At 37.6% G+C, this 25124-nt stretch overlaps 1 protein-coding gene across 1 annotated transcript in view; it reads right to left on the bottom strand.

Annotated features, from left to right (window-relative positions):
• BTBD9 (BTB domain containing 9) overlaps positions 1-13104 on the bottom strand; it is a gene marked incomplete at its 5' end in the record, with an annotated part of 335693 nt that extends 322589 nt beyond the window's left edge. The window contains 4 exons of the mRNA XM_084256954.1: positions 345-564; positions 8747-9011; positions 10170-10533; positions 12920-13104. Of these exons, the coding sequence (XP_084113080.1) occupies positions 345-564; positions 8747-9011; positions 10170-10533; positions 12920-13104 (1034 nt within the window). The remainder of the gene's footprint in view (positions 1-344; positions 565-8746; positions 9012-10169; positions 10534-12919) is intronic.
• Positions 13105-25124: the final 12020 nt, after the last annotated feature.

Below are 25124 nucleotides of genomic sequence, written 5' to 3'. Positions count from 1 at the left end.
GAAAGAGACTATACTGGCTAGATATATACCAAGATTAATAACGAGTGAGGTTACTAGCAATTTTTATTTTTGTGTGGTTCTCTATATTTTCTAAATTTTCCACAATAAAGCAAATATTTGTAAAGCAAATATTTATCACTACCTTTGACTGGCAGAAAAAAGCAAAATTATGTTTTTAAAGGAATATACTCTTTAATTCTCTCAGAATAAAACTTCAACAGAAATAACAAAGTGATCACAAAGAAATAAAGCATCAGATCTGTAAAACCAAGGTAGATAACCACAATGTTAGATCATCTCCATCAAACATGTCAGTTTCTCTCCAAGTCAGGCTAATGACTCACCGGCTATCCCGGTCCCACAGGAGGATCCGTATGTGATTGATAATGGATGGCTGACCAAGCTTAATCTCAATGCCAGAACGGCAGTCATCATCAATTGGGTGCCTAGAAAATCCATGATCCAAATCATAATTTTGAGTATCACCATCTAATAAGGCAGATTTCAGCTCCCCTTTAACAACCTGGGCTCCATACTTCATTGTTGCAATGTTTTCTTCTGGTACTACAATTAAAGATAGAAAAAGCAAAATCAATGCTTACTTATTATTCTATATTTGGATGGAGAAAGATAAAATTCTATTGTACTAGATTCTACTATGTACATCTAGTTTAAAAATGGCAGAGACAAATCTCTGGAGACAGAAAATATGGAATGTCTATGAAGATTAAGATTCTATCCACAGTTTTAATGACACCAACATGGCCACAAAGTCCCTGGTATAGGTATTAAGAAAAAGTTAGTAACACTAGGAAAAATGCATACTAGAACAAACAAATCAGCTCTACTGAGTGTATTCTATTAGTAGCTTTAATTTAATATCTACTGGGCAAAAAGAGCAGGTAAAATGACCTATACCTGCCATGTGGACTGAGCACAATTTATTATGTAAAAGCAAAGCAGATAGATCTGACATTTGATAAAACAACAGAAAAGGTAAGATTCTAATATAGCAGAGCTGTCGGTCATACATAGATACCTGAATCAATTAATCTGGCTAAAAAACAAGAATATGTCTAAAAGTAGATATATTATTACTTCATTTGAGGATTTCTTAAAATAAAAATTCAGAAATGAATATTATGGTTATCATTAGAACTCCAACTATCTCCAAAATGATATCTGTTAAGTGTTCATTGTTCCCTGGGACTCCAAAATCCTCTGTGCAAATTTTGCTTACAGATCTGGAACCTGTTGGTACTGACTTCTAAAACTGACACCCTCTGGAGAGACAAGAGGCAGCATGGAGTAGATGTTAAGAGCTTGAGCTTCAAAGTCAGAATTTAAATACAGCTCTACTTTTATCCAGATCTACCAATTAGTGGAAATTACTTTCTCTGAACTTCAGTTTCTCAATAGGGCAATATCTAGCCCCCAGATATTTTTATTTGTTCCAAAGATTAAGAGAGATAATGTTTGCAAAGCACATGGTAAGCTCTAAAAAAAAAAAAAAAAAAAAAAAAAGTTCAACACTATTATTATGAAACATATATAAAAAAGCATACAATAATAAAAGAACCAAGCAAGTTTACAGACTGTAAATAAATACTGAATTCTCACAGTACATATACATCTTGGCTATGTCATTTAAATAAGGGAAAGTGTCTCCTATAATTAGGCTCTTAGGGAAAGGTGGTGGTAAGTAATTCATCATTGTAGATTTCTTGGAAATGTGCATTAAAAAATTTTTTTAATGAGGACAGGTAACAAGAGTGGCTCCAGAAGACAATAAATACAGCTGAAAAATGGGTGTTGGGATGGGTTTAGTTGACTTGCAAAAGCCTAAGGCAACTACGAAGCAAAACAAAACATCACATAGTCATGCTCAATTACTCATCACCAGAAACTTAAATGCTAAATATTGATAACTTCCTATGTTCTATTAGCTTACAGTAATCATAAATATTCTTCATATTTATTTTTCATTTATTTAACAAAAATTATTAGTTACTTTAACTTATCATAAAAATATTTTAAGTATAGTACGTACAATTACTAAGTCCATTTCACAGATGGGAAAATGGAGAGAAAGGGCTAGATGAACTAATGCCCAAGGTCATCCAACCAAGTAAGAGCTTGATTAGTAGAGCTAAGATAAGAAAATCTAAGTAATCTGTTTCATGAAGAAATCTGACAGGAAGGCCATACTTTCCTTTCTTTCCAACCCTTTCCTTCTAAGGTTACTTGGGCCCAGACATAAGAAACAATATAATAGAGTAGAAGAAAAAAAAATGGACTTTAGACTTTAGCATTTAAAAAAATACTCTTAAGAGGGAGACACAGACTCTACCACTCACCACACCTGAGTGAGGCCTCAATCTCTCTTTATCTGTTTTGCCATCTAAAAATAACAATATTTTGCCTGACCTACCTCACAGCCTTAGTTGTAAAGATTACAGTACAAATAGTATAAATAGAGCAATCAATCAGTCAAAAAAACATTTTCTGAATGTTTTTCACTGTGTACCAGGTGCCACGTGAGGTACTGGGGATACCTAGGAGACAAACCCTGCCCTCCTGTTGCCTCCAATCTAGAGGTGAAGCACTTCATAAGCAAGCAAACAAGCAAAGGCTTCACATGAGGGCTTTTTGGATATCAATGAGGAGTAGCTACCTAGTTAAAATAAATGTTTGTCTCTTTATTGCTAGGTTTACAATTGAGGGTCCAAAGTCTATTGCTCCTGACCACTAGAACCAGCTCCTCCAGTTCTGTCACCACTAGCAGAGACTAAACTAAAAAAGAGGAGCTCAAGCTTTCAAATTTAAAAAACATGGCTACTAAACATAAGCTTCTTCACCTCTAAAATTGAAACAAGCTAGGAATAATGCTAGGCACAACAGTTGCAAGTGATTGTAACTAAGTCAAAATGCAAGTGAAATTTTACCACAAAACTGTCTCCTTTTGAAGTTTATTTCAAGAGTACTTGACAACATTTCAAGCTGTTCATATAGATTCTCTAAGAGTATCGTTCACTTCAAAATGGGGAACATTTACACAAGTGGAAATTCTTTCATGGTAACTACAATCTGAGTATCTCACAGTATAAAAATACAACTCCAAATATTTTTTGCAAAATTTGTAGTTAAGTGATAAGAGAAAAAGCAGTGAGAAAATTCAAGTCATAACAGAAGAACTCAAATCATAAATATTCTTACTGCCTAAATTTGTCTACCAGTAGAGAAAAGAGCTTTCAAAAGATACAGGGTGGTGGTGATTAAACTGGATACCAGGTAACAGTAATAGTCTTATTTAATGTTTGATGCATTTTACAAACAATAAGAATTAAGCTTGGAAGTTCCACAGGCAAGTAGAAACAAACCAATTATTAGGAAGAAAAACTAATGAAGTAGGACCTGCCCCTAGCTACACAGTGCCAAAATCTGAGTGACAGTTGGTTATCTTGTGGTCTTCTTAATTGTTTTATGTTCTTAACCATGCGTTACTGATCTCTCCAGATTGAGATAATGGGTCATTTGGGCTCAGAATTAGTTCTCTACCCACCACGATCAACCCCACTCTGTCCCCTCAATCATCTATTCCCCCCAATCTGACCTCCCTGCAGAATGGAGGGACTTGCAAATGTTGCAATGGCTTTCTTGACAATTCCTACCTTACCTTAACTATCCCCATTATCTCCACTCTCTGCAGGTCTCCATTCCCACTTTGGTGGCTCTGGTAGTCAAATACACCACAAAATTGAAACAGGAAACCACCCAGCCAGATCAGCACCTTGGTCCTAAGTTGGGCATTTATTTCACTCAGGAACTTTAGGCATATTATAAAAACCACCAAATGAAAACAGGTAAGTGTTGACAGTTGCATTCATCCTATTTTTTTAAAGGGGAAAACAATCCCTCAGCTGCCTTCCATGTGCTGGTCACTGCTGGTCTCCGTCCTCAAGCAGCTCACAATGGAAAGAAGAGCGCATATCAGACACTGAGTATCCATGGATGGACACTCAGACATGATCTGTGAAGCCCTCACACTACAGGCAAAGACACTATAAGCTACAGATTTGAAGATACAATAGCAACAGAAGCCAGTTTTAAAAGTATTAAGGCTATTACTGTTATTACTGTCTGTGAGACAAGGGAAACAAATTTTACATTCTAATTTAGAGGGAAGGAATGGATTCATTCAGTTCCTCCCTTATTTTAAAAAATCTGGATTCAGACACTGTGCTAGGTGTGGGAAAGACAGATAAAAAGACATAATAACAGTTATCAAGAAGCTCATTCTAGTAGGAGCTTAGGCAAGAGAAGTAACAATTATAACATCTAGTTGCAAGCTCCCTGGTTTGGACTGGGTTACCGGAAATTGTGGGAGTTAGGTACATGGTATACACTGCAGAACAGATTTAAATACACCTTTATATGTTAAACAATAATTTAACTTTGCAGTTCAGTGAACAAATTGGCTTTTATTCAAAAGAAAATCGTGAGGATGGAAGTCGTGTTATGTTCCCCCTGCTATAAACATGAAGAAACAAGAAGTTATGTTCTCTTCCCCCAAATCTCAAACCTGAGGAACACAAAACAAAGCATAACTCAACTTGAAAAGAAAAGCCAGTAACTTTCAAGGCAGAAATATCGCCACAGCTAAGACACAAAAATTGAGTACAAGTAGTTCAAATATCGTAAGGGGAAAAATTTTTATTAAAAAGTTAATTCCTTTTCCACGGGTGTATAGACAAACGCTTGTCACGATATATGTACAAAAGTAGTCTAAAACACCCTCCCAGAAAAACTACCACCATCCCTGGTAAGTTAAAATCTATCCATTGTAGCCTCTTTTTTTAAAAGGGGGAAGGTGGATTCATTGTAATTTGGTAAAAAAGACAGTTTTAGGACATACAGCTCTAAGAATTAAACTTTCCAGTAACCAATATTAATAAACTCAAAGAGAAAGATTTGCTCTCTATGACCCTGGTCTCAAGAGACTTTTGATGAAAAGTACCCAAAGATGCAGAACTTACACCTATGAAAGAACAAAGAAATAATTTTTTTCAGTAATTTCAAAATAAACAGGACTATCTTTCCAGATCATTAGTCCAGGAAGAACTTTTGAAATTTCAAATCCTTTTTTTCCTAACACTGAAGAAATGTAATACAAGAAAATAATAATATGAATGCTTGGATAACATTTACTTAGAATAACTATCCCATTTTTAAGGATCTGATAGGAAAGTGACATGACATGCTTCAGTACCGTTTATATTATCAATTTTACCATTCATATAATTTAAAAGTCAGAAAGCCTACTATTTAATCATTTCTCAAATTTAGAAGTTAGATAAAAGACTCCCATTTGTATAATCTCTTCTTTGAGCTCTCACTGAATTATCCCAAAGTGAGTAATTTAACATTTATGAGTAATAATTACAGTAAGTACACCATTGCAGAACTGAGTGTTCCTCAACTAGCGGATTATTCCCTTTCGCAGCAATTTCATAGGTTTATTATTACTCAGGTCTCACATTTATGCTGGTCAAGTCCAAGCTATACTATGTGAAATGTCCAAAGCATCTCCTCACCCATACAGCAATGTCCCAAGCCTATTCCTGTTAAAAAAAAAAAAAAAAAAAAAATCCATTCTTAGAACCCTACCAGCACCTCAAGACAAAACTAGGACAAGAAAAGAGGGCAGAGCAGAAAAGGAGTTTATGTAAAAGAGGATCCAACAATAAGGATTTAGAAAGTTTAAAGTTTCATTAGTAATCTTATTGTTTCTCCCCCCTACTATCCTCCTACCCACTATCCAACTGGTACTATTCTCCAGCACCTCCATTCTCATCCTGAACCTCTTCCCCTGACGTGTTTCCTCTAGCTGCCACATTATTTCTCTACTACTTTTCACTCTAATTCACACATCAAAGACCAACACACTGTATTCACTATCTTTTCAAATCCATGGCCTAACTCCCTATTTAGCCAAGCTTCTGTCCAGACAATTTTTTTTAAGATTTATTTATTTGTTTGTTTGTTTGTTTGTTTATACAAGCACTGGGTACAGTCAGAAGCGCGGGAGGGTGAGAGAATTCACCAGAGCCAGAGCCGGGAACAGAACAGGCAGACTGATGAAACACACTGCTGAGGGGAGCAGCGGGTGGCAGGAGAGGTCTGTCGCGCCATGTGGGACCCTCGCCAGCAGCCGGGGATCGAACCGGCGCTGCAGAGGCAGCTTCGCAGCCCAGCACTCAACTGCTGCGCCACCAGGGGAGGCCCTGTCCAGACAATTAACCACAATTTGTATCCAAAAGTTTTCTCTCAATTCTCATTCTTCTTAAACTCAGCATTATGACATACCACTGATCACTTTCTCTCCATATAAAAGCTCTCCTCTCAGATGGCTTCGGTAACCCTATCCCAGTTTTCTTCCTAACTCCCTAATTGTGCCTATTCTACTGCAGCCCCCTAGTTACAGATATTCTCCAAGTCTCACACTTTGCTTTTTACATCTTTCTCTATAATCTAGCCAAGGTTTCAACTATTTTATCACCAGTCTTAACTATTTCCTAAATAGCGGTAACATGCTTCCACTATTGTTAGACATTTCTCCCTGCATTCATTCACCAAGCATTTACCAAGTACATGCTATATGCTATTCAGTTTGTTAAAATGTTGAGGATACAAAAATCAATAAGCCTTACAAAGATCGTCTCTGCCTTCAAGGACCAATTGTGACAATGTGGTCAATAGGATTAATCCTACACAGCCACATAGAGATGAGGAGGAACACATCAATAACGATAATATGGTAACAATGGTTTCCTTCACTGAGTTTACACATATTGTCTATACTCTTTATTTAAATTATTTCCCATAACAATACTAGGAGATACAAAACTAAAAGTAAAATTCTTTAATATCAGTTCATATAACTAGTGCTACTAATTCAGGATTTGAAGCCAGATTTGTCTGGCTGCAAAACCTGTGCTTTCTCTTCTATGCCTAATGAAAAGAAATCTAAATCCAATGACTCAGGAGAGAAATCCAGGCTAAAGACACCTATTTAAGATCAATCAGTATTTCAACAGAGTGTGAAGCCATGGTCAAGGAAAAGGTCACTTGGGGAAATGACTACCATGAGACAGAATTTAGAATTCAGGTGTTCCAGCAATCCTCACACGCAGTAAGTCTAAACCCAAGCTCAGCATTTTCTTCCAAGAATGACTATAACTCATTAGTTCTAAGAGGCATTTTTTTCAAATTTTTACATTTCTGAATCTGGGATACAGACATAATGGTGTGTCATGATTTAACTGACAATTATTATTTCCTTTCTTGATAAATAAATAATGGTTCCTCAGGATTTCTGGATTCTTCAATTTGATAAAATATGGGAAATTCCTCCTAAACCTAATCTTCAATTTCATATCTCTGAAATCATCAAGATCTACTATTGAAAAATATTATCTCCTCTTTATATTTATTTTTATCCTTTTTCCCTACTGTCTCTGTGACCTAGGTTGTATCAGTTGTGCACTGGTTAAACACCCTCCTCATTGGCCTCCCTGAATATCTAGGGAGGCCTAGATTTCCCTATTCCAAATTTCTCTACTCTAAATCATTAAGTATTGTACGTGGATATTTCAAAACCACCACTGTACTCACACCATTCATCCTCTAAAACTGGCTTCTTATTGCATGTAAGAAAAATCCTGATCTAGTTTCAAATACTCCATTTTTGCCTGAGCTGACCTTTGCAGACTTTCTTTAATATAGGCCTTCTACTCTAGACAAGCTCTTCTATTTAGTTCTTCAGATGCTCTAATCTATTAACCTCATTTGTCCTCCCAACAAAATGCACCATAACTGAAGTCATTCAAATCACATGTCAAGGCTCACCTCAAACTTCATAACCTCTATGAAATCTTCCCTCAACTATCCCAAACTTCTGAAGTTCACACCATGTACTCATCTTGAATACTGCATTTAACTTTTCATGAGAGTATGTCTTATTTCTACAATGAAATGAAAAGAATCAAAAACAGATACTGTATTTTACAATAACAAAGTTTTCAGCCACTTTGGGTTACAACTTAATTACACAGTCTCTGGAGCCAAACTATATAGGTCTGATTCTCAGCTCCACATTCTTCTGTGTGACCTGGGCAAGTTACTTAAACTCTCTGTACTTCAGTTTCCTCAACTGTAAAATGGAGCCAATAACAGTACCTACCTCAAAGGGTTGTTGTGAGATCATGTAGGACTATTATTGATACACAGTAAGCATTATAAATGTTAATTGATATTTTTATTAATAAGAAAAATCACCATATAAAGTTGGAAATGCTACTTATATGTTAGCTATTATTATTATTTACAGTCTCCATGTTCATAATATCAAAAATAATAGCAAGCACATAACATGTACTCAGTATTGATCTGATGGAGGAAAGAAGGAAAGGTCTTAACATGAGAAGTTGTACAGCAAAGTATCTACTTTCAATCTTCTAGTGAGCAGCTGGAGAAATTTCTCCATGAATGGCAAGAAATACCTATTTGGGAGGTGAACCAAGGCCAGGCAATCTCAGAAGGAATTAACAGAAGAATGACAGGATGACATTTCATAAGAAACAGAGCTGTATATTCACAGACCCATATATACCTGCACTATAATTTTGTAGCTAAGTGTAATAAGATGCAAAGTTTCTTGGTGAGATCAGGATCAAGAGGTACTTACTGAGCATGCCTCTATAATTTAAGTCCATATCCCGGCTCTCTGATCGAACTTTAATAGCATCCAGAATGGCATCAGGAGACAACAGTCCAGAAGGCCTCACAACATTCAGAAGCTCAGTGAGGCTCATCAGAGGTAAGCGCACAGCCTGCATGATTTCAGCATGATTCTCCTTTGAATTATGCTTACACCAATTCAACAAGGCTAGGAAAATATCTTTTTCGGGAGCTGCAAATGAATCTCTTAATACGATGTTTAAAAGGGCTGTCTGAAAAGAATAAAGAGGGCAAAGTCCAGTTAGTATGGTGCTCAGTCATGTGCGATCAATCAGCAAAACCTTAAAAAATTGCAAGTATCACTTATATTTAAACAATTAACATTTTTGCCCATCTTCATTCCTTATTGTTTGTGCCCTATATTCTTTTGCCCATTGGGGCTATGTCAATAATAAGAAAGGATGGTAGAATCCTGTGTTCCTGCCTGGGCATCTTGGACCACTACATCAAATATATAGTCTTCCCAATCTATCTTCATCCATCTTTAATAAAACAAAAGAAAAATGGCAACATGAAAAGTTATTACAGGTTAGAAGTTCATAGAGGTTCTTCAGGAGAGTTTACATTTGTAAGTTAGTAAGACACAGCCAGTTTCAAAAATTCAAAATCTTTTATTCCACAGTATTACTGCACTAACATATTTTTGGTTCTCAGATTACAGACTGACCTGCAGGAACACTTAAAGACCCTTGCCTTTGAAAATTTTGCAGGATAATACAAAGCACAGTTTACACTCAAACCAAGATAACATGGCTTTTCAAATAGGTTTTCTCATTTGAAAAATTTAAGTCCTTGGAGGAACAGAGAAAGAGGAAGGGAGAGGCAACTATTCTCTGGGGTTCAAAGAAAGATGTGAACAAAGCAGTTTCTCTATAATATAGAGAAACTATATTATAGAGAAACATAATATTGTGAATATGTATTAATATATATTCACTGTATAAGAGTGAATTGTGAGCCAGTGGGGGCGGGGGGGGGGGAGTGGGAGGCATGACTTATACATATCCAATGATTCATCAAACCTCCTTTATAAATTCCCCTCAGCTAATGAGAAATCATTAGCTGCATTTTCTGCCAGAGAAATATAAAACCAAAAGACAGTATGCAGCACCCCAAAGGAGACTATTTGACTGCTAGCACTTTGAAAACAACCAGCCAGCAGCACAGTCTCTTGGGCATATAAAACTTACCAGAAGAAACTTAAAAGGAAACAAAAGCAATCTGCCTCTCTCTTGTATGACCTAGAGTGCCAGTAGCCAGAGGCAGATGGCTAGACAGAAAACTTCTTCCATAACCACTGCTATATTTCTACTGTTCAGGTATAAATAAAACAACACATGTATGTAAATTTCTTGTAGTCAATGACACACCTTAGAAAGGGAGAGGAAACCTTCACTTGAGAGCACTTCCTGAGCATTTCTGTCCATAAACATGCAGCACATACAAGTTAACTTGGGAAGTGAGTAGAGACTGGCAACATCAAAAGTCATACAGACGTTCTGAATGTTAAGTATGGTGCAGAGGTACTCAGAGGTAGAATCCTCCAGCTCTGGAAATCCATATTTATGAGCCAGGCTCAAAAAGTCCAGTAGCACCTCCTCCTTCTCATCTGTCAGTGTTGCCCGCCCAGTGTAGATGTACTTAAGTAGCATTGTGAATGCTTCTGCAGTGGTGTCTTCGAGGGGAATTTCTGCTTCTGGCTGAGATTCTCGCATTCCACCATACAGTAGTGCTCTGAATGACAGAGAAGAAATGCATGAGGAAAACCTCAAATAGGACTTGCTACAAAATTATGAAATAATGGTTACCAGCATTATTTCATAGAGACATCAATTTGTTTAATGACACAGAGATTCAGGTGAAGAAATACAAAGCAATCACCTTAAATAGTTCTTTAAAGAAAATGATTTTTAAACTATTTTGAATTAATTCTATAAACAACTGGACTAATGAAATATTCTGAGGGCCTAAGACATGTAATAGATATTAAATAGAAAGAAGAAAGTACTCTCTTGAGAAGAATAGTGAACTCAGTATAAAGATATTAAAGGTCAACAAGACAGGTCTCAAAAGTAACTCAGGAAAAGGTATAACCAGACAAAAACTCCACACAACCAGGTGCCATTATCCAATCAGAAAGGCAGAAATTGAAATTGATGCTAATAGTCAGTGCTGCAAAATAGGAAAACAGGTTCTCTCACGTACTGCTGTTAGAGAAGAAATGATTGCCCCCCCTTTTGAAAGCCCCCCCTTTTGAAAGTAATATCTTTCAAATCTAAACATGCATACCCTTCAACTCAGTTATTTCACTTTAATTTATAATGCTAAAGAAATAAAACAGCAAGATAAAAATAAATATATAACAATATATACTGAAACACATATACTGAACAGTGGGGGGGGGGAGATCAATGTTTTGGTAATACTAGATGGATAAAAGGTCCATTGATAGGGATGTGGCTGAAAAAACTGTGACACATTCTCTTCAGCCATTAGAAAGATCAAGGAAGACCAACACATCTTGGAAATATGTCCAGGATATAGCAGGTAAATCAAGTTATTGACACCTATGGGTCACATGGGAAATAGTGCATAAACACATACTTTTATGTGTATGCACATAGGTAATATATAGCTATGTCTACTTAAGTCAAGGAAAATCAGGGGAAATTTCATATTAAACCATTAACAGTGGTTTGTCTCTGGGAATATGATTAGATGACTAGGAGGGAAAGACTTTTATTTGTCACTTTATAAATTAAAAATGATACTGTTGATGGAATTTTGGGTGGTAACTTTTTTGGTCTTTCAATATTTTTCAGATTAAAAAAAATCTCTGTATTTTTGCTTATCTGCTCATCTAAAAAATGAGAACTAGACAATCCAGTAAGGTAATGAATTTGAATTTCTATATTACTCTCCATTGAATTACGACTTTATTACACCTCCAATCTTCAGGAGAAGTGTACAGAGGACAAAGGCTGGTAACAAATAAAAACTAGACCAAGGTCTGCTTTGGAAAGTTGACCACTAACAAAGAGAATAGAAGAGGTTTAGCTAGAATTCTTCATAGATTTCTCTTTTGCACGCTCTCGGTTTCATCTACAGTGGTATTTTAAATGCAAAATGGTTATGAATATGGGACATTCTACAAATATGTATGAGGTATTATAAAAGTCTAGTGAAAGAGCAACTATTTCCTAGAGATATACATATTATGTTTATGAAACTAGTTATTATTGTTTTGCTGTCTTGGTTAATTCTGAGTACAAAAAAAAATGACTAACTTTCAATAGAAAGTAACTGAAATTTTCTCAGTCATTGGCACTTCCATTTTTAGATATACAGGTTCCCAAGCAAATCCATGACTCTACTGATATGAACTCTATGGCTCTATCAAGAATAAATTATCACTCAGTCAATAACATAGTAATGATTACTTCTTAACTAATATTAGGTAAAGTATAGAGTAATTAGAGCTCAGTTTAATACTTATAACCCTGGAAATTTAGGGTTTGAGTAGCAAACAATAGTTAGATATAAGTAGAATTTTTATACTAATTAAATACATAAATATCTTGTTTGGTTTTATTTCTAATGTAACTATACTACTTAGTAAATACTTAAGCTTCCTTTAATTTGGAGTTATCAAACTGCAGGTCTGAGACAGAGATCTGTTGGGTTACCTACAGACTCAGGACTTTAGTAGTGTGAAACTGAGGGGTACACAGCTTCATTAGCAAATCCCGCTGTCAGTCTACCTATACAACAAGAAGCCTATCTGCCAATAAATCAGCTTAAGTTCGATTAGTCATTGACTGAGGGGAAGGTAAGGGCAACAAAGACAACCTGAGAAATATTCTTAAGACCTTGAAAAATGGTTGACTGAGTACTGCCTAACCTGGAAAACCTTCGGATCCTATAATTCTTAGATGATTCCTACAGGAAAAAGTGGTTTCAAAAGATAACAAAAAGTCTACAAAGCTGAAATTCTTATAGATGTTGAACTGAAAGATTGCCAGAATTTATCATTATGCTTGGATCCATATATTTCATAGGGTAGAAAATAGCAGTGTTTCCTACAAGTGACTTGAATCTTCAAAAAGTATTACATACTCACCGAAAATATTGGCACCTTGCTGCTAAAATTACCCTGTGGGCAGGAAATCGTTTCTTTTCCACAACAAATGTGACGTCGCCATATTCTTCCCCAATCAACAAGGCACCGATATGTTCAGACAAAATGTGCACATGATCAATTTCCCCCACTGCAGTAAAGGGGCGAAGAGGGTGGCTGTTACTCATCTTGTAGAACAGATGATAGTCACTGACCTATTCAAAAAGAAAGGATGAGAGTTAGTAAGGGAAGGAGAGTACACTTAGAAAATCACATATAAACATAGATAAGTAAAGATTTAAAGTACTTTCAAAAACCACAACAAAGAGCTATTTCATCACTACTGGTATCTTTATTAACGCATTTATTCTGGGAAGCAATTCAGTCAAATTCTATCACTGCCTTATAACATTAGGAAAGCAAAAACACCAGGGTCTTTAAGCACCAACAGCACTTGGAGCTGTCACAATCTAGAAAATTACGCCCAAATACAGTCCCTTATTTCTCAGCACCCCAGGAGAAAAAAGATTAACAACCAGAAGAACAGCTCTCTGAACAGAAGTATTCAATAAGGTCAGATCTAACTATTGCCCAGTAGAAGAGTCACTTGGGCAGATGACGTAAGTGACCAACAGAATAAACTAAACCATTCATTTCAGAGGTTTTGGTCTGAAATCATCTTAATTACTTTACAAAAAAAGTCTTCTGGTGTCACAAAATAACTCAACATTTACTAATGAAAGTTTATCCTAACCTCCCCACCCCCCAAAAAATGACCCCAGTATTTTTTTCAAGCTTGTAATTTCCAGTCCAAACTTGCAGCTCTGATGCTCAGGTTGCCTATGTTTAGAGAGTATCATTTAATCTCATTCACAAGTGCTTCCTTGCTCTTGTATAAAATACCTTTCTATAAATGTAACTGAAAATCAAAGGTCTAAAACTTTACATGCCAGAAAGGGAGGTATATTTGTTGAAAACTAAAAATGTTTATATTCTTCAATTTCTATTATATTTGTAAGTCCTGCAAGTAATCCAGCAAGTGGGTGAGAGTAGTCATTGGCATTCAGGTGTCTGAGGTATAGATGTGGCTGACAGCTGAGAGGTGTCACCTACCCTTCTTTTGTACCAGAGACTGGGGAAACAGCCAGATATGCCATCTCCAGTCTATTTCCATACTTTCTTAAACTCTCTACTTAGGCCAGTATTAAAGGTTAAACCACTCCTAATCTTTAAACTTCTACATCCAGATCCATTATCAGCAAGAGAAAGAGCTTCAAGGTCTGGGTTGCCCCATCACAGGTTACTCAATGGTCAACCCCAGCAGAGGAGGCAACAGCAAGGATTGTAATGCACAGAAAATGGAGGACAAGAATAAGTGAGGCAAGGAAAGGCAACCCCAGGTGAATGAACAGGCCCCGGGCCCCCTACACTGGGAATATGGGAGTGTTAACTGCATACTCCCCTGTTTCTAAGGCAAATTACTTTCCTTCAACTACAGACTCCATTTGAAAGACAAAAAAACTGGAATCATCTACAGTTACTTGTGTGTGTGTGAAAGACCAAATTCAATTTAAGAGGATTTGTTTAGGAGTGTCAGCAAATAGGTAATTCAATCTTTTAACATGTAATATAATAGTCTAAGACAGGAGTTGGCAAACTTTCTGCAAAGGATCAGAAAACAGGTATTTTAGCTTTTGCAGGTTTTATGGTTTCTGTCATACCTGCTCTTGAAGCCTAAATGCAAGTAGAGACATTAAGTCAATGAATGAGCATGGCTAAGTTCCAATAAAATTATTTACAGAAAAGGCCTGGATTTAACCCTCAGGCAAACCACTGCTCTAACATACGATTAAGGATTGGCTATACACTAGACAAAGGATGAGACTGCTTTGGGTTATTGTTTTGGTTTCTGGTTGGATTACCCAATCAAGGTCCAATATAACACAATCATTTCCTATGTCAGTCATGAAATTCTGAAAGTTACTAGTAAATGATTTCAAAATTCCATTCAACTATTCAGCTATTTAAAAAAAAGATGAAATTTTGCCATTTGTGACAACATGGAGATAACAAGAGGGGTTTATGCTAAGTGAAATAAGTCAAGAGGAGAAAGACAGATACTAGATGATCTCACTCATATGTGGAATATAGAGAAACAAAACAAAGGAACAGAAAAACTAACCTGTAATAAACTCTAGAAGTCTGACTAAAGAACTGAAGCCACTAACGGAGAAAGGTGTAGGAGAGGGGGTTGTGGAAGGTAGTATCAGAGACAGAGGGAAAGGAGGCCTAATGCACTCTTGTGGAGGATTATGGGTACTTTGGTGGTGAGTGTGACGTGGTAACATACATCTGGAAAGGTGTGAAAAGTTGTAAACCACTATTACTGCAATAAAGATAATATAACTTAAAAAGAAGTAAGGTGTCACTGATTAATGTTTTCCCTTGAATTACAATGATGTATACATTTTTTGTGGTAACTGAATGAGATTCCCTCATATTGTGTTGAATATATTCTTGTAATCACATATTTTTTGACAAGTAAAAAAGTGAACAATCAAATTTGCCATTATAAGCAAGTAAACAATTCTACTCCACTTCAATATGAACTCTTGTTCATCACTATCCAAAATTTCAATGGTGGTACATGACACTACAAAATACTCTTTCTCTGGCTAAAATAAAGCAATGGCTATAACCAATGAATATATTCTCTAGTATAACATTTTCTTAAAATTGTATCTAGGTGATGAGTAGGATGCAAATGATTTCACTAAATGATTCTTGATAAATAACGACTGATGTTTGGTTGAGCTCAAAGGTAAATTTAAAATTCTTCAACAAATAATAAACATTAATTATATATATATATATATATGTAACTATCCTAACAGGTTCTCCAGATTTGCAGTTCTTAATAAATTTCATTTTGCTAAATTTACATTTCAATTATTTTCCACCTAGAGACATAAATTAAATATAACCAGGCATGGAAAATTGTGGAATAAACACAATTTTTTTTTGGCATACAGAACTATTTTAATTAGACTAGTGATTCTCAATGAACTTGCCACACATTGAAATTACGTGAAGAGGTTAAAAATAGAAGAGATGCTTTGGGGCCCACCTATCAGAGCTTTTGATTTAACTGAACTGGAATGTGGAATCACTATTTGGAAGTGATCCTAAAAAACAGCTTGGGAAAGGGCCACTGATTTAGACTATGATGCTGTAGGTTCGTATTCCTTACTCAGGTATATGCAAACAGGGATATGCAAACAAAATATTCACTGAGAAAATTCACTTAGTATGATATCATTCCATTTTGAGTGCTATAAACGAAGTATCACTGCCACAGTTTGTATGCAGAAAATATTTTTGCCAGATGTCCTAGCTTATATGCTAAGTGAGAGTTTGGGTCTACCCATCTACATTTTAAAACCCATATTTTAGAAACCACACATCAATAAATTTTTAAGCACCAATTTTAACACAACTAATTGGGGAAAAAATTCAGGGAGAGTGACTCTTTTGACTTGTTTCTTAAACTTTAAAACTTATTCTGTGACTAACAAGATGTTACTAACGACATGGCAAAATTTTCTAACTTCCATGAAACTGTTTCCACACCTGTTATGACATGGTTATAATACGGAGGGGTTTTGTGTTTTGTTGTTGTTGTTGTTGTTGTTTTAAAGTTCTGCTTTGTAAGTCTGTCATTGTCTTGTAATATTTCTGTTTTGGCCTGTCATATAAACTGACCTTTCATGACTCAGCACATGGTTATACACATGGTTATGATTTATTACAGCAAAAGACAAAACAAAACAAAAATCAGGAAAGGTTTTGAAAAAGCACAGGGGGCAAAGTCTGGGGGAATCCAGACAAGGCTGTAGGGTCCTTTCTGTGGAGTTAAGATATGCAATAATTGGGCCTCCCTAGTGGCGCAGGTGGTTGAGCACCCCACTGTGAAGCTGTCTGCAGCCTCTGCAGTGCGGGTTCGATCCCGACTGGCGGGCAAGAATCCCATATGGTGAAGCAGACCTCTCCTGTCTCATCCGCTGCTCCCCTCAGCAGTATATTTCTTCAGTCTGCCTGTTCTGTTCCCCACTCTGTCTCCGGTGAATCCTCTCACCCTCCCGCGCATCTGGCCTGTACCCCGGTTCTTGTATAAAAGTAAATAACATCTTTAAAAAAAAAAAAAAGGAGCTGCAATAATTTTAACAAGTGTTAAATGTTTCTAACCAGGGCGCTAGTTAGAGACTCAGTGCCCAGGGTGTTCAATGGGAGGTGTTTGAGCAGGTATTCTCTGTCTGGTGTACATCCAAATTACAGATCCCAGAAGGAAAGTAGTGCAACATAAACCATAATGTTTGCACGGTTTAAGTGAGCCACTCTTACCAATTAATGGCAGAACCCCTTCAAAATCTAAGTTCCCAGATATCAAACAAGACCCAATCTTGCAAGCAGGTCTCTAAAGATAGTTCAGTTCTACTGTTATTTCTTTTCCCTATTGTTCCAGAAACAACAGGAGGATCAAAGAATGTTACAGCATGAGCACTGGAAACAAGATGTCTACCTGCTTCTACAAGAGAAACGGATACTATACAAATAACCTTCCTGGCCTGAATGAAAGTATTCATGACATATTACCACTCAATATACCAGATCCAAAGTTTTATGAACAGCCCTTAAACTTCAAGGATCAGATAATTCCAATGTTATTTAAACTATTGTACACATGGGAGGAAACTCTTCTATTTCTTCTTATGAAGCCAATATAACCCTGACACAAAAGACATGACCAAACACTCAAAAACCACTGGGGGAAAATCCTATGTAAAATAGAAAACAGAATTAAGCAGTTTTCATGATAAAAATGGCTCAATTCCAAGAACAGATGAATATTAGAAAAAATAAGTCATCAAATTACAAGTTCAAAGGAGGAAAAAGTCATGTAATTAGCTCATAAAGCTTAAATTATCTTTTTAAGCAATCACTAATTTATTAAAAGGTTTTCTTTTAATAAGAATGAAGTTAACTTATACACACATAAGAACTAACAGATAGATGTAAGCATCTGATTAATAATGAGAAAGCAGAAACATTCCTAGAAAGTCTAGACAGACAATAAGGGTGTATACTCTTAACATTATTAACAATTTTCAGGAACAAGAGAGAAAATGCAATTAAGAAAGCCAAACTTGGGCCTCCATGGTGGCCTAAAGGGTTAAGTCTCAGCACTATTAAGCTATTGCAGGCAGCTACTGCAGCATGAGCTCCATTCTCTGCCCAGAAGCTAACCCACATGGCACAGCAGACCATCTCCTGCTTCTCCTACTGCTCCCCTCAACAGTGTATTTCAGTAAATCAAGCCTGTCTGTCTCCCCACTCTGTCACTGATGAATCTTCTCACCCCCTGCACATCTGGCCTGCACCCCTGTTCTTGTATGCAGAAATAAATAAAAATAAATCTAAAAAAAAACTAAGTTAAAGAAAAGTGGGTTAGGAAACAAAGAGGCAAAATAATCATTACTTGCAGATAATCTGCCCACATGAAAAACCTGTAAGAATCAACTGAAAAATATAAAAATAAAAACAAGGAAGGGAATGCTAAAATGACCACTGACCAATATTGTATATATAGTATCCTTCTATGCCAAAACAACCCACTAGAAAATATGAAGGAAATCTATATTGAAAATTACAAAGTACATACAACATATAGAAATAAACTCAAGTCATATAAAGGAGTTACAAAATTCTATTGAGGAAGAAAGATCCCATGTTGTAAAGAGACTAATCACCTATAACTCACCATATGAAAAAAGCATATTTGATATTTTATTATATTTTATATTGTAAACAATACAATAGTTTAGTGACACACTTCAGAAAGCAAAAGTCAACAAAACATTTATGTTGAAAACAATAATTAGATAAATGGGAAAATATATTTTAAAAATGAATAAGAAGTGAGAATGTCACATCTATCAAGTTTTATAAAGCTGAGACATAGCTATAATTAATACACGAATAATCAGTAATCCAGATGAATCACAACAGAACGTTTAAATTGTAATAAAGAAGCACATCTGGAAGAATAAATATGTGAATTGGTTTATAATCTTAAAAGAAGCACCAAGAAGGGATCAACTAATGGGATGAGAAAACAATAAAAAATTAGAGCAATTAAGGCCAGTCATATTAGAGGCAGATCACTATCCTAATATCACAGAACATAGTCCAGAAATGAGCCCAAATATACACAAGAATGCAGTGTACACAGAAATATAGCATTTCAATTTAGTGGAAGAAAATACAAATTTTCTCAATGTGTGCTAGCCACTTTTTAAAAAGTAAGATGGATATTTACACAAGCATACATAATGAAATACATAAGCATGTCAACTTTCAGAACTTTCTGTAACAGTAAAAATTGTAAAGCTCTAACTATTTAAAAAGAATTGTTGGCCCTTCCTGGTGGCGCAAGGGGTTAAGACGCAACCTAAGAGGCTGTTCTCAGCTTCTGCAACACGTGTTAGATCCAGGCCAGACAGGGAGCAACCCACATGGTGCAGCAGACCTCTCCTGACTCTCCCGCTGCTCCCGTCACCAGTGTATTTCAGTCAATCTGCCTGTTCTGTTCCCCACTCTGTCTCTGGTGAATCCTCTCCCCAACACACACCTCTGCCTGTACCCCAGCTCGTGTATGCATAAATAAATAAATCTTATTTAAAAAAAAGAATTGTTAACCCATTAATGGTAAGTCAAATCAAGAGGATATTATGTGATTTTAAAAGAATAAAGATACTACTGACATTGAAAAGTCTAAAATTTTTATATTTGCATGCAAAAAGACAAACTACCAACTGGTATAATTAAAATCTTATTTGGTTTAGGTAAACAGCAAACACCTAATTGTTAAGAAAGGTTAACCCAATGGATCAGGGTTGTGGGAAAATTCTACAAAATGCATGGTTTATTTCTGTAATGTTTAAAATTTTAATAAAAAGCACATTTTATTTGTGATAAAACTATAAACAAATTTCTCATTAAGTATGGTGAATAAAATTATAAAATAAATTAGTGTATAACAGGCAAGTGTTTCAATTTGCCACAATAGGTAGTACCTGTTTTAGTGACTAAGACAAAATGGTAAGCAGAGGGATTATATATTATCTCCACAGACAAAAATTAATTAACAAATTGAAGGCAAGGACAAGAAGTTCATTACATTAAGACAAGCAAAAAGTAATGAATATCAGATACCTGTGTAGTATGGCCTACCAGGACACCCTATCTGATACATCACAGCTAAAGATCATCACCTCAGAGATTTTCAGTATTTTTTTTCCAGACTTAAGACATATTTTCTCCAGATGCAAACTAAGAACTCCGAGATTTTCTCCTGCTGAAAGTCCCGAGAGTCTAAACTTGCTGATGTTCACAGGAGAGGACAAGGGCAATCTATTCACTCAAGCTGTTCCTTCAAGGTGGGAGGAAGGAGAAGAGCAGAAAGGCAGGAATAAAGGGACTTACTGTAACAGGGACCTGTAACGGCAGGAATGGGCAGGGAGCAGGATCTCTACGACCCGAGCAGACAGGGTAAAGGAGGAGAGAGTCCTGGAGCCCCCAGTGGCTTTTGCAGGCTTTTATTGGGATTTAACAGGTACATGGCAGGCAGGGTTGCTGGGAGGCCAGGAGGCTGCCATGCCTCCCAGCCCCCAGCAAGTCTTCACTCTGTCTGGGCTCTCCGGCGTTGTCTCATGTTCTCTCTGCTTCTCTCATGGTTCTGCTCCTTCTGATAGTTCTGTTCTGCTGGCGTCCCCGTGACGCTGCCCTTATAAGCCCAGTCTCTCAGCCCAGGTGTACTCACTTACCGACACCCCACTCCAGGTGCCCGCCATCAGGCATGCATTCAGGACCACAAAAATCCATCATCAATTCTAATGGTGGGAGGGCAGAAAAGCCTGATACTTTACCTTACCTACAGGACCCTACAGCATCTAGAGGCTTTGAGGCAAGAACAGCTTTACTGCGGCCTCCCGCCTAACTGGCAGCACCTGGAGGCTGAGTGGCAGCAGTGGTTTCCCACCCCACTGCCCCAACATGTGCAGGCCACCCTGAAAGCACAGAAGCTGTGGGCTTTTTTATTGCCGGCCTTCCCAGTATGAGTGGTTCTGCCAGGGTCAGGTGGCCAGCAGCAGAAGTTTTCTCTGTAGGCCAGCAGAATGTGGGGTGGCTGCAGGCAATCTACTAGATTTTCCCCACCCATGTGGGCAGCACCCAGGATGCTGTAAAAGCAGGGAGGCAAGCAAGCAGTCCTGGGGCTTTTGTAGTTGGCTCCACAAAACATTGCCTTCAGGCTAGCCCAGACAGCAGTGGTTCCCCAAATCCCATCCCACTGGGTTCAGGCATCACCAGCACTGTAGCTCTCTGGAACTGCAGGCAGTAGAAGCCGCTAGAATGTGTAGCCAACATGGCAGACTCCCAGCAGAGCCCACATGGCAGCAGCTGGACCCATGTCCCAGTACTAATGCTCCAGGCTCCCCCCATGTTCCCTTTGAATATTTACACCTGGTCTTGCTGAAGGGGCACTGGGTGCAGTATGCCTCTGTCCCCAGTGAGGCTGGCTCTGGCCTTGGTTCCTCAGAACTCCCCGGCCCAGGAAATTGCCCACACTTAAGGTTCAAGTTCAGTTACATTCATGGTGGTGAAGTGAAAAATGAAAGTGAGCTGACTGGTGCTAACTGGCACCTGTCAGGCACTTAGGATTGAAAATGGTCCAATCAGACTTGTAAGACCCTGTCAGGACCCTGAAAGAGGATGTACGGCAGGGCAGGAGGCAGCCTGGACTCATTTTGATTCTAGCTTCAGAATAGAGAAGGATTCAGCAGACAGATTCTGAAGAAGCACTGAGCAACCTCCATGGGATTCAGCAGAACTGCAGACCTCCACAGACCTCCAGACCTCTGTAGACCTTCACAGACACCTAGCTATTGTACCTGCTTCTGGCCCTGCCTCTGAAACTGCCTGCAAAGAGAACCACTGGCCTGGGGTCTCAAAAAGAGCTCGATGCTATCGGCTTATGCCAATAGCTTACTAAGAGCTGTCTGTTGTTGGTGTAACCCAACAACACTGTAACACTGGTTGTATGACACCACCTCCTGGTGACCAGTGGTGAATGGCACCACTGCAAGTGCTAACTAGTACTGTTCACAGGTGACCAGCCCTCTGTATCCAGCCACCATTGAGAGCTATCCACTGCTTCTGCTCATCCAGCACCACCTCTGGTTTCATCTAGTACTGTCCAACCTGGCCTTCAGACTGTTGCTGTGGGTTGCTGCAGTGTCACCTCAGCAACCCCACCTGTTAGCACCTCCAGCTGCCACTGTGAGTTAGACCCTGGTGTGCTTGACTGCTTTGCCACCAGCTCCAGACCCTCATTGACAGGACAGCACCATCTTGTATGAGTGGCCTCTGTTTGGGATTACTGGATACTGTGGACACTATCTAGGGTGATAGTGACCACAGACTTGTGGTCTTAGAAATTCTGTTTCCCCAATGTAAGGGCTGGACTGGGCACAGTGCAGGTTTTCTGATCCCATGCAGACCGGGTAAAGGAGGAGTCAGAGTCCTCAGTAGTTTTGCAGGTTTTTTATTTGGGGTTCACCAGGCATATGGCAGGCAGGGGTGCTGGCTGGGGGGCTGGGAGGCTGGTAGGCCTCCCAGCCCCCAGCAAGTCTTCACTCTATCTGGGCTCTCTAGCGTTCGTTCTGCTGCTTCTCGGCTTCTCTTTCGGCTTCTGCTACTGCTGCTGCTGGCGTCCCCGTGACGCCGCCCTTAAAAGCACAGTCTTAGCTCAGCTGAATCCCATCTACCTATGCCCACACCCTATTCCAGGTGCCCGCCATCAGGCATGCATTCAGGACAAGGATCCATCATCTATCCTGATGGCGGAAGGGCAGAAAAGCCTGATATTTTCTTTACCCTACACCCAATCTCTCCTTTGTTAATTAAGCCCCACTGCTACTGTCCCTGAGCCTGAGTGGTCTTGCAATTGTTAGCACCCAAGTAAGAACCCACAGTGTCTTGTCCTCACCTTGGCACTCTTTTAGCACTGTTTTATTACCTCTGAGAGAGTACAGGAATATTTCAGCCAGGAAATGGTACCATTCATGATACTATATACAACTATTAATTGAAGGATCTAGGACCATTTGTGGACTTATTTACCAGAGATGGTGGTGTAGAAACTGCGCTGTCTTACTTGGTTGGTGAATTTTTATGGATTCAAATGCATCAAAAATTTAAAAATGACTAAAATAGCAGTACTAAAATTCTCAGGTTATTGACTGTTTATTATGCAATAAGAAACCCACACCCATTTGTCTAACCAAAATAATAAACAATGTGTCAATAAAATGAGAGCACCATATGTAGTTCATAATGTTGTAATTGCCAGTTAAGGAGTTTGAAAAAACCAAGTTGACCTAAATAACAATTTCTTAAAGTTCACTTCCAGCAGAACTGTTTACAAACCTTATTTTAACCAGGGCTCACCACATTTTTTAGAATTAAAGTTAATTCTCCAGAGCTTAATCAGAAAATAGACAAAAAAGCAAAATCCTACCAGGTAGAGATGCCAATGAGTCCTTGAATGCTTTGTAAGTCTCCCCTGGGAAGCCCTTTCCACCCCACATCGTTCATGACTGAAAGGTCTTTATGGGAAAAAAGACCTTCTGCTCTTTAATTGCAAAATATAAATGATCTTTCTCTTGAGGAAAGATGGCATTTACTAGCATATGGTTTGGCAATTTCTTTCCGCTCTTGGTACCCACGTGGTATGTAATTTGAAGAAGTATTCCTTAAACTTTAAATTAATATCCCTTAGGGAGATAAATGATATCCTGTCTGCATCTTAAACACTCTCAGAAAATCATATTCTACTTTCTCAGGGGAAGGATACTTCACTTTTTTTGATGTATACTCTACCCTTGTCATCCAAAAGTCTGAATAAACAGGTGTAAACTGACCATACTGTTAGTTGTAACCTTGATTCTGCAAATCCAATTCTAAGCCTCACAGAAGAGTAATATCACCCAGGTTGTAAAGTGCTCCAGTGAGACACATGACAGGAGTTGGTGGGCATTTTCTAGTCATAGGACTCTTGAAATGTCTTTCTCTACGAAAGATGAAATGATCTCTAATATATGGTCAGCTCCAAATTCTTGTCACTCTGTTTGTAAGCAAATGTTTATGGATATCCTCAGTTCTGAACACAAATGAACTGCATTATAACAAAAATATTTGACAAGATTATTTTATTGAAAGTATATAATTCCACTTACTAATTACCTACATCAACTCTTCACTTCTTTGCCAAATGAGAAACTAATTTCTGAATGTGTATGTAATTTATTTGCTAAAAGATATTTAAGCAGCTCTATGATACAAACCCACTGCCAGGTGATAGAAACACAAAGGTTAATTAAAAAAAGTCACTATCTTTAAAGAACTCACCATCAACTTAAGAAGGCAAGACTAAATGATGTCAATTTTAGAAGTAGGAAGTCATGATTTATGATTGATAGAAAGTCAAATATAGGTATCTACAAGTACCATACAAAAACCACTACGACTATGCTAGATAGAATGCTAAATGAACAGGAATTCAGAAAGTTACCATTCTTGTGTAAGAATAAGAGTTAATATTCAAATTACTGGCTACTCACTTTACAAATTGGAGTATTCACATCCCAGGGAGGGTGCAATACAAACCATAGACATAGGGGAAGAAAATCTTAACATTTCTCTTGATATATATTTTTAGAAAATGTAAGCTCTAGTGATATTTAATACATGTATGGAAGCTGTCTCCCTCTCATGATCTGTATGTCAAAACCAGTAACCAGTAAATAAATCTCTTAAAAGAAGAGTGGGAATTCCATAAAGAAGTTGAGCTGAAGGTCACGTTCTCACTTGTTCAAGGAACATATCAGGCTTACTTGTGTCTGCTCATTTCATTTTTTTCAAATGTTATCTAACGTCAATTAAGTTATCACTCACAAAATAACAAACAGGTTTCAAAACTGTCCTGCAAGGAACCACTGACTGTAGATAATGTATCATTGTCAACATGAGGAAGCCATTAGAAAATTGTCATTGTAACTATTTTTAAGACACCATGATTAACAATGAACTT

The sequence above is a fragment of the Talpa europaea genome, assembly GCF_964194135.1.
Source record: "Talpa europaea genome assembly, chromosome: 2".
Taxonomy (NCBI): domain Eukaryota; kingdom Metazoa; phylum Chordata; class Mammalia; order Eulipotyphla; family Talpidae; genus Talpa; species Talpa europaea.
This window is presented reverse-complemented; position numbering and strand designations above follow the sequence as displayed.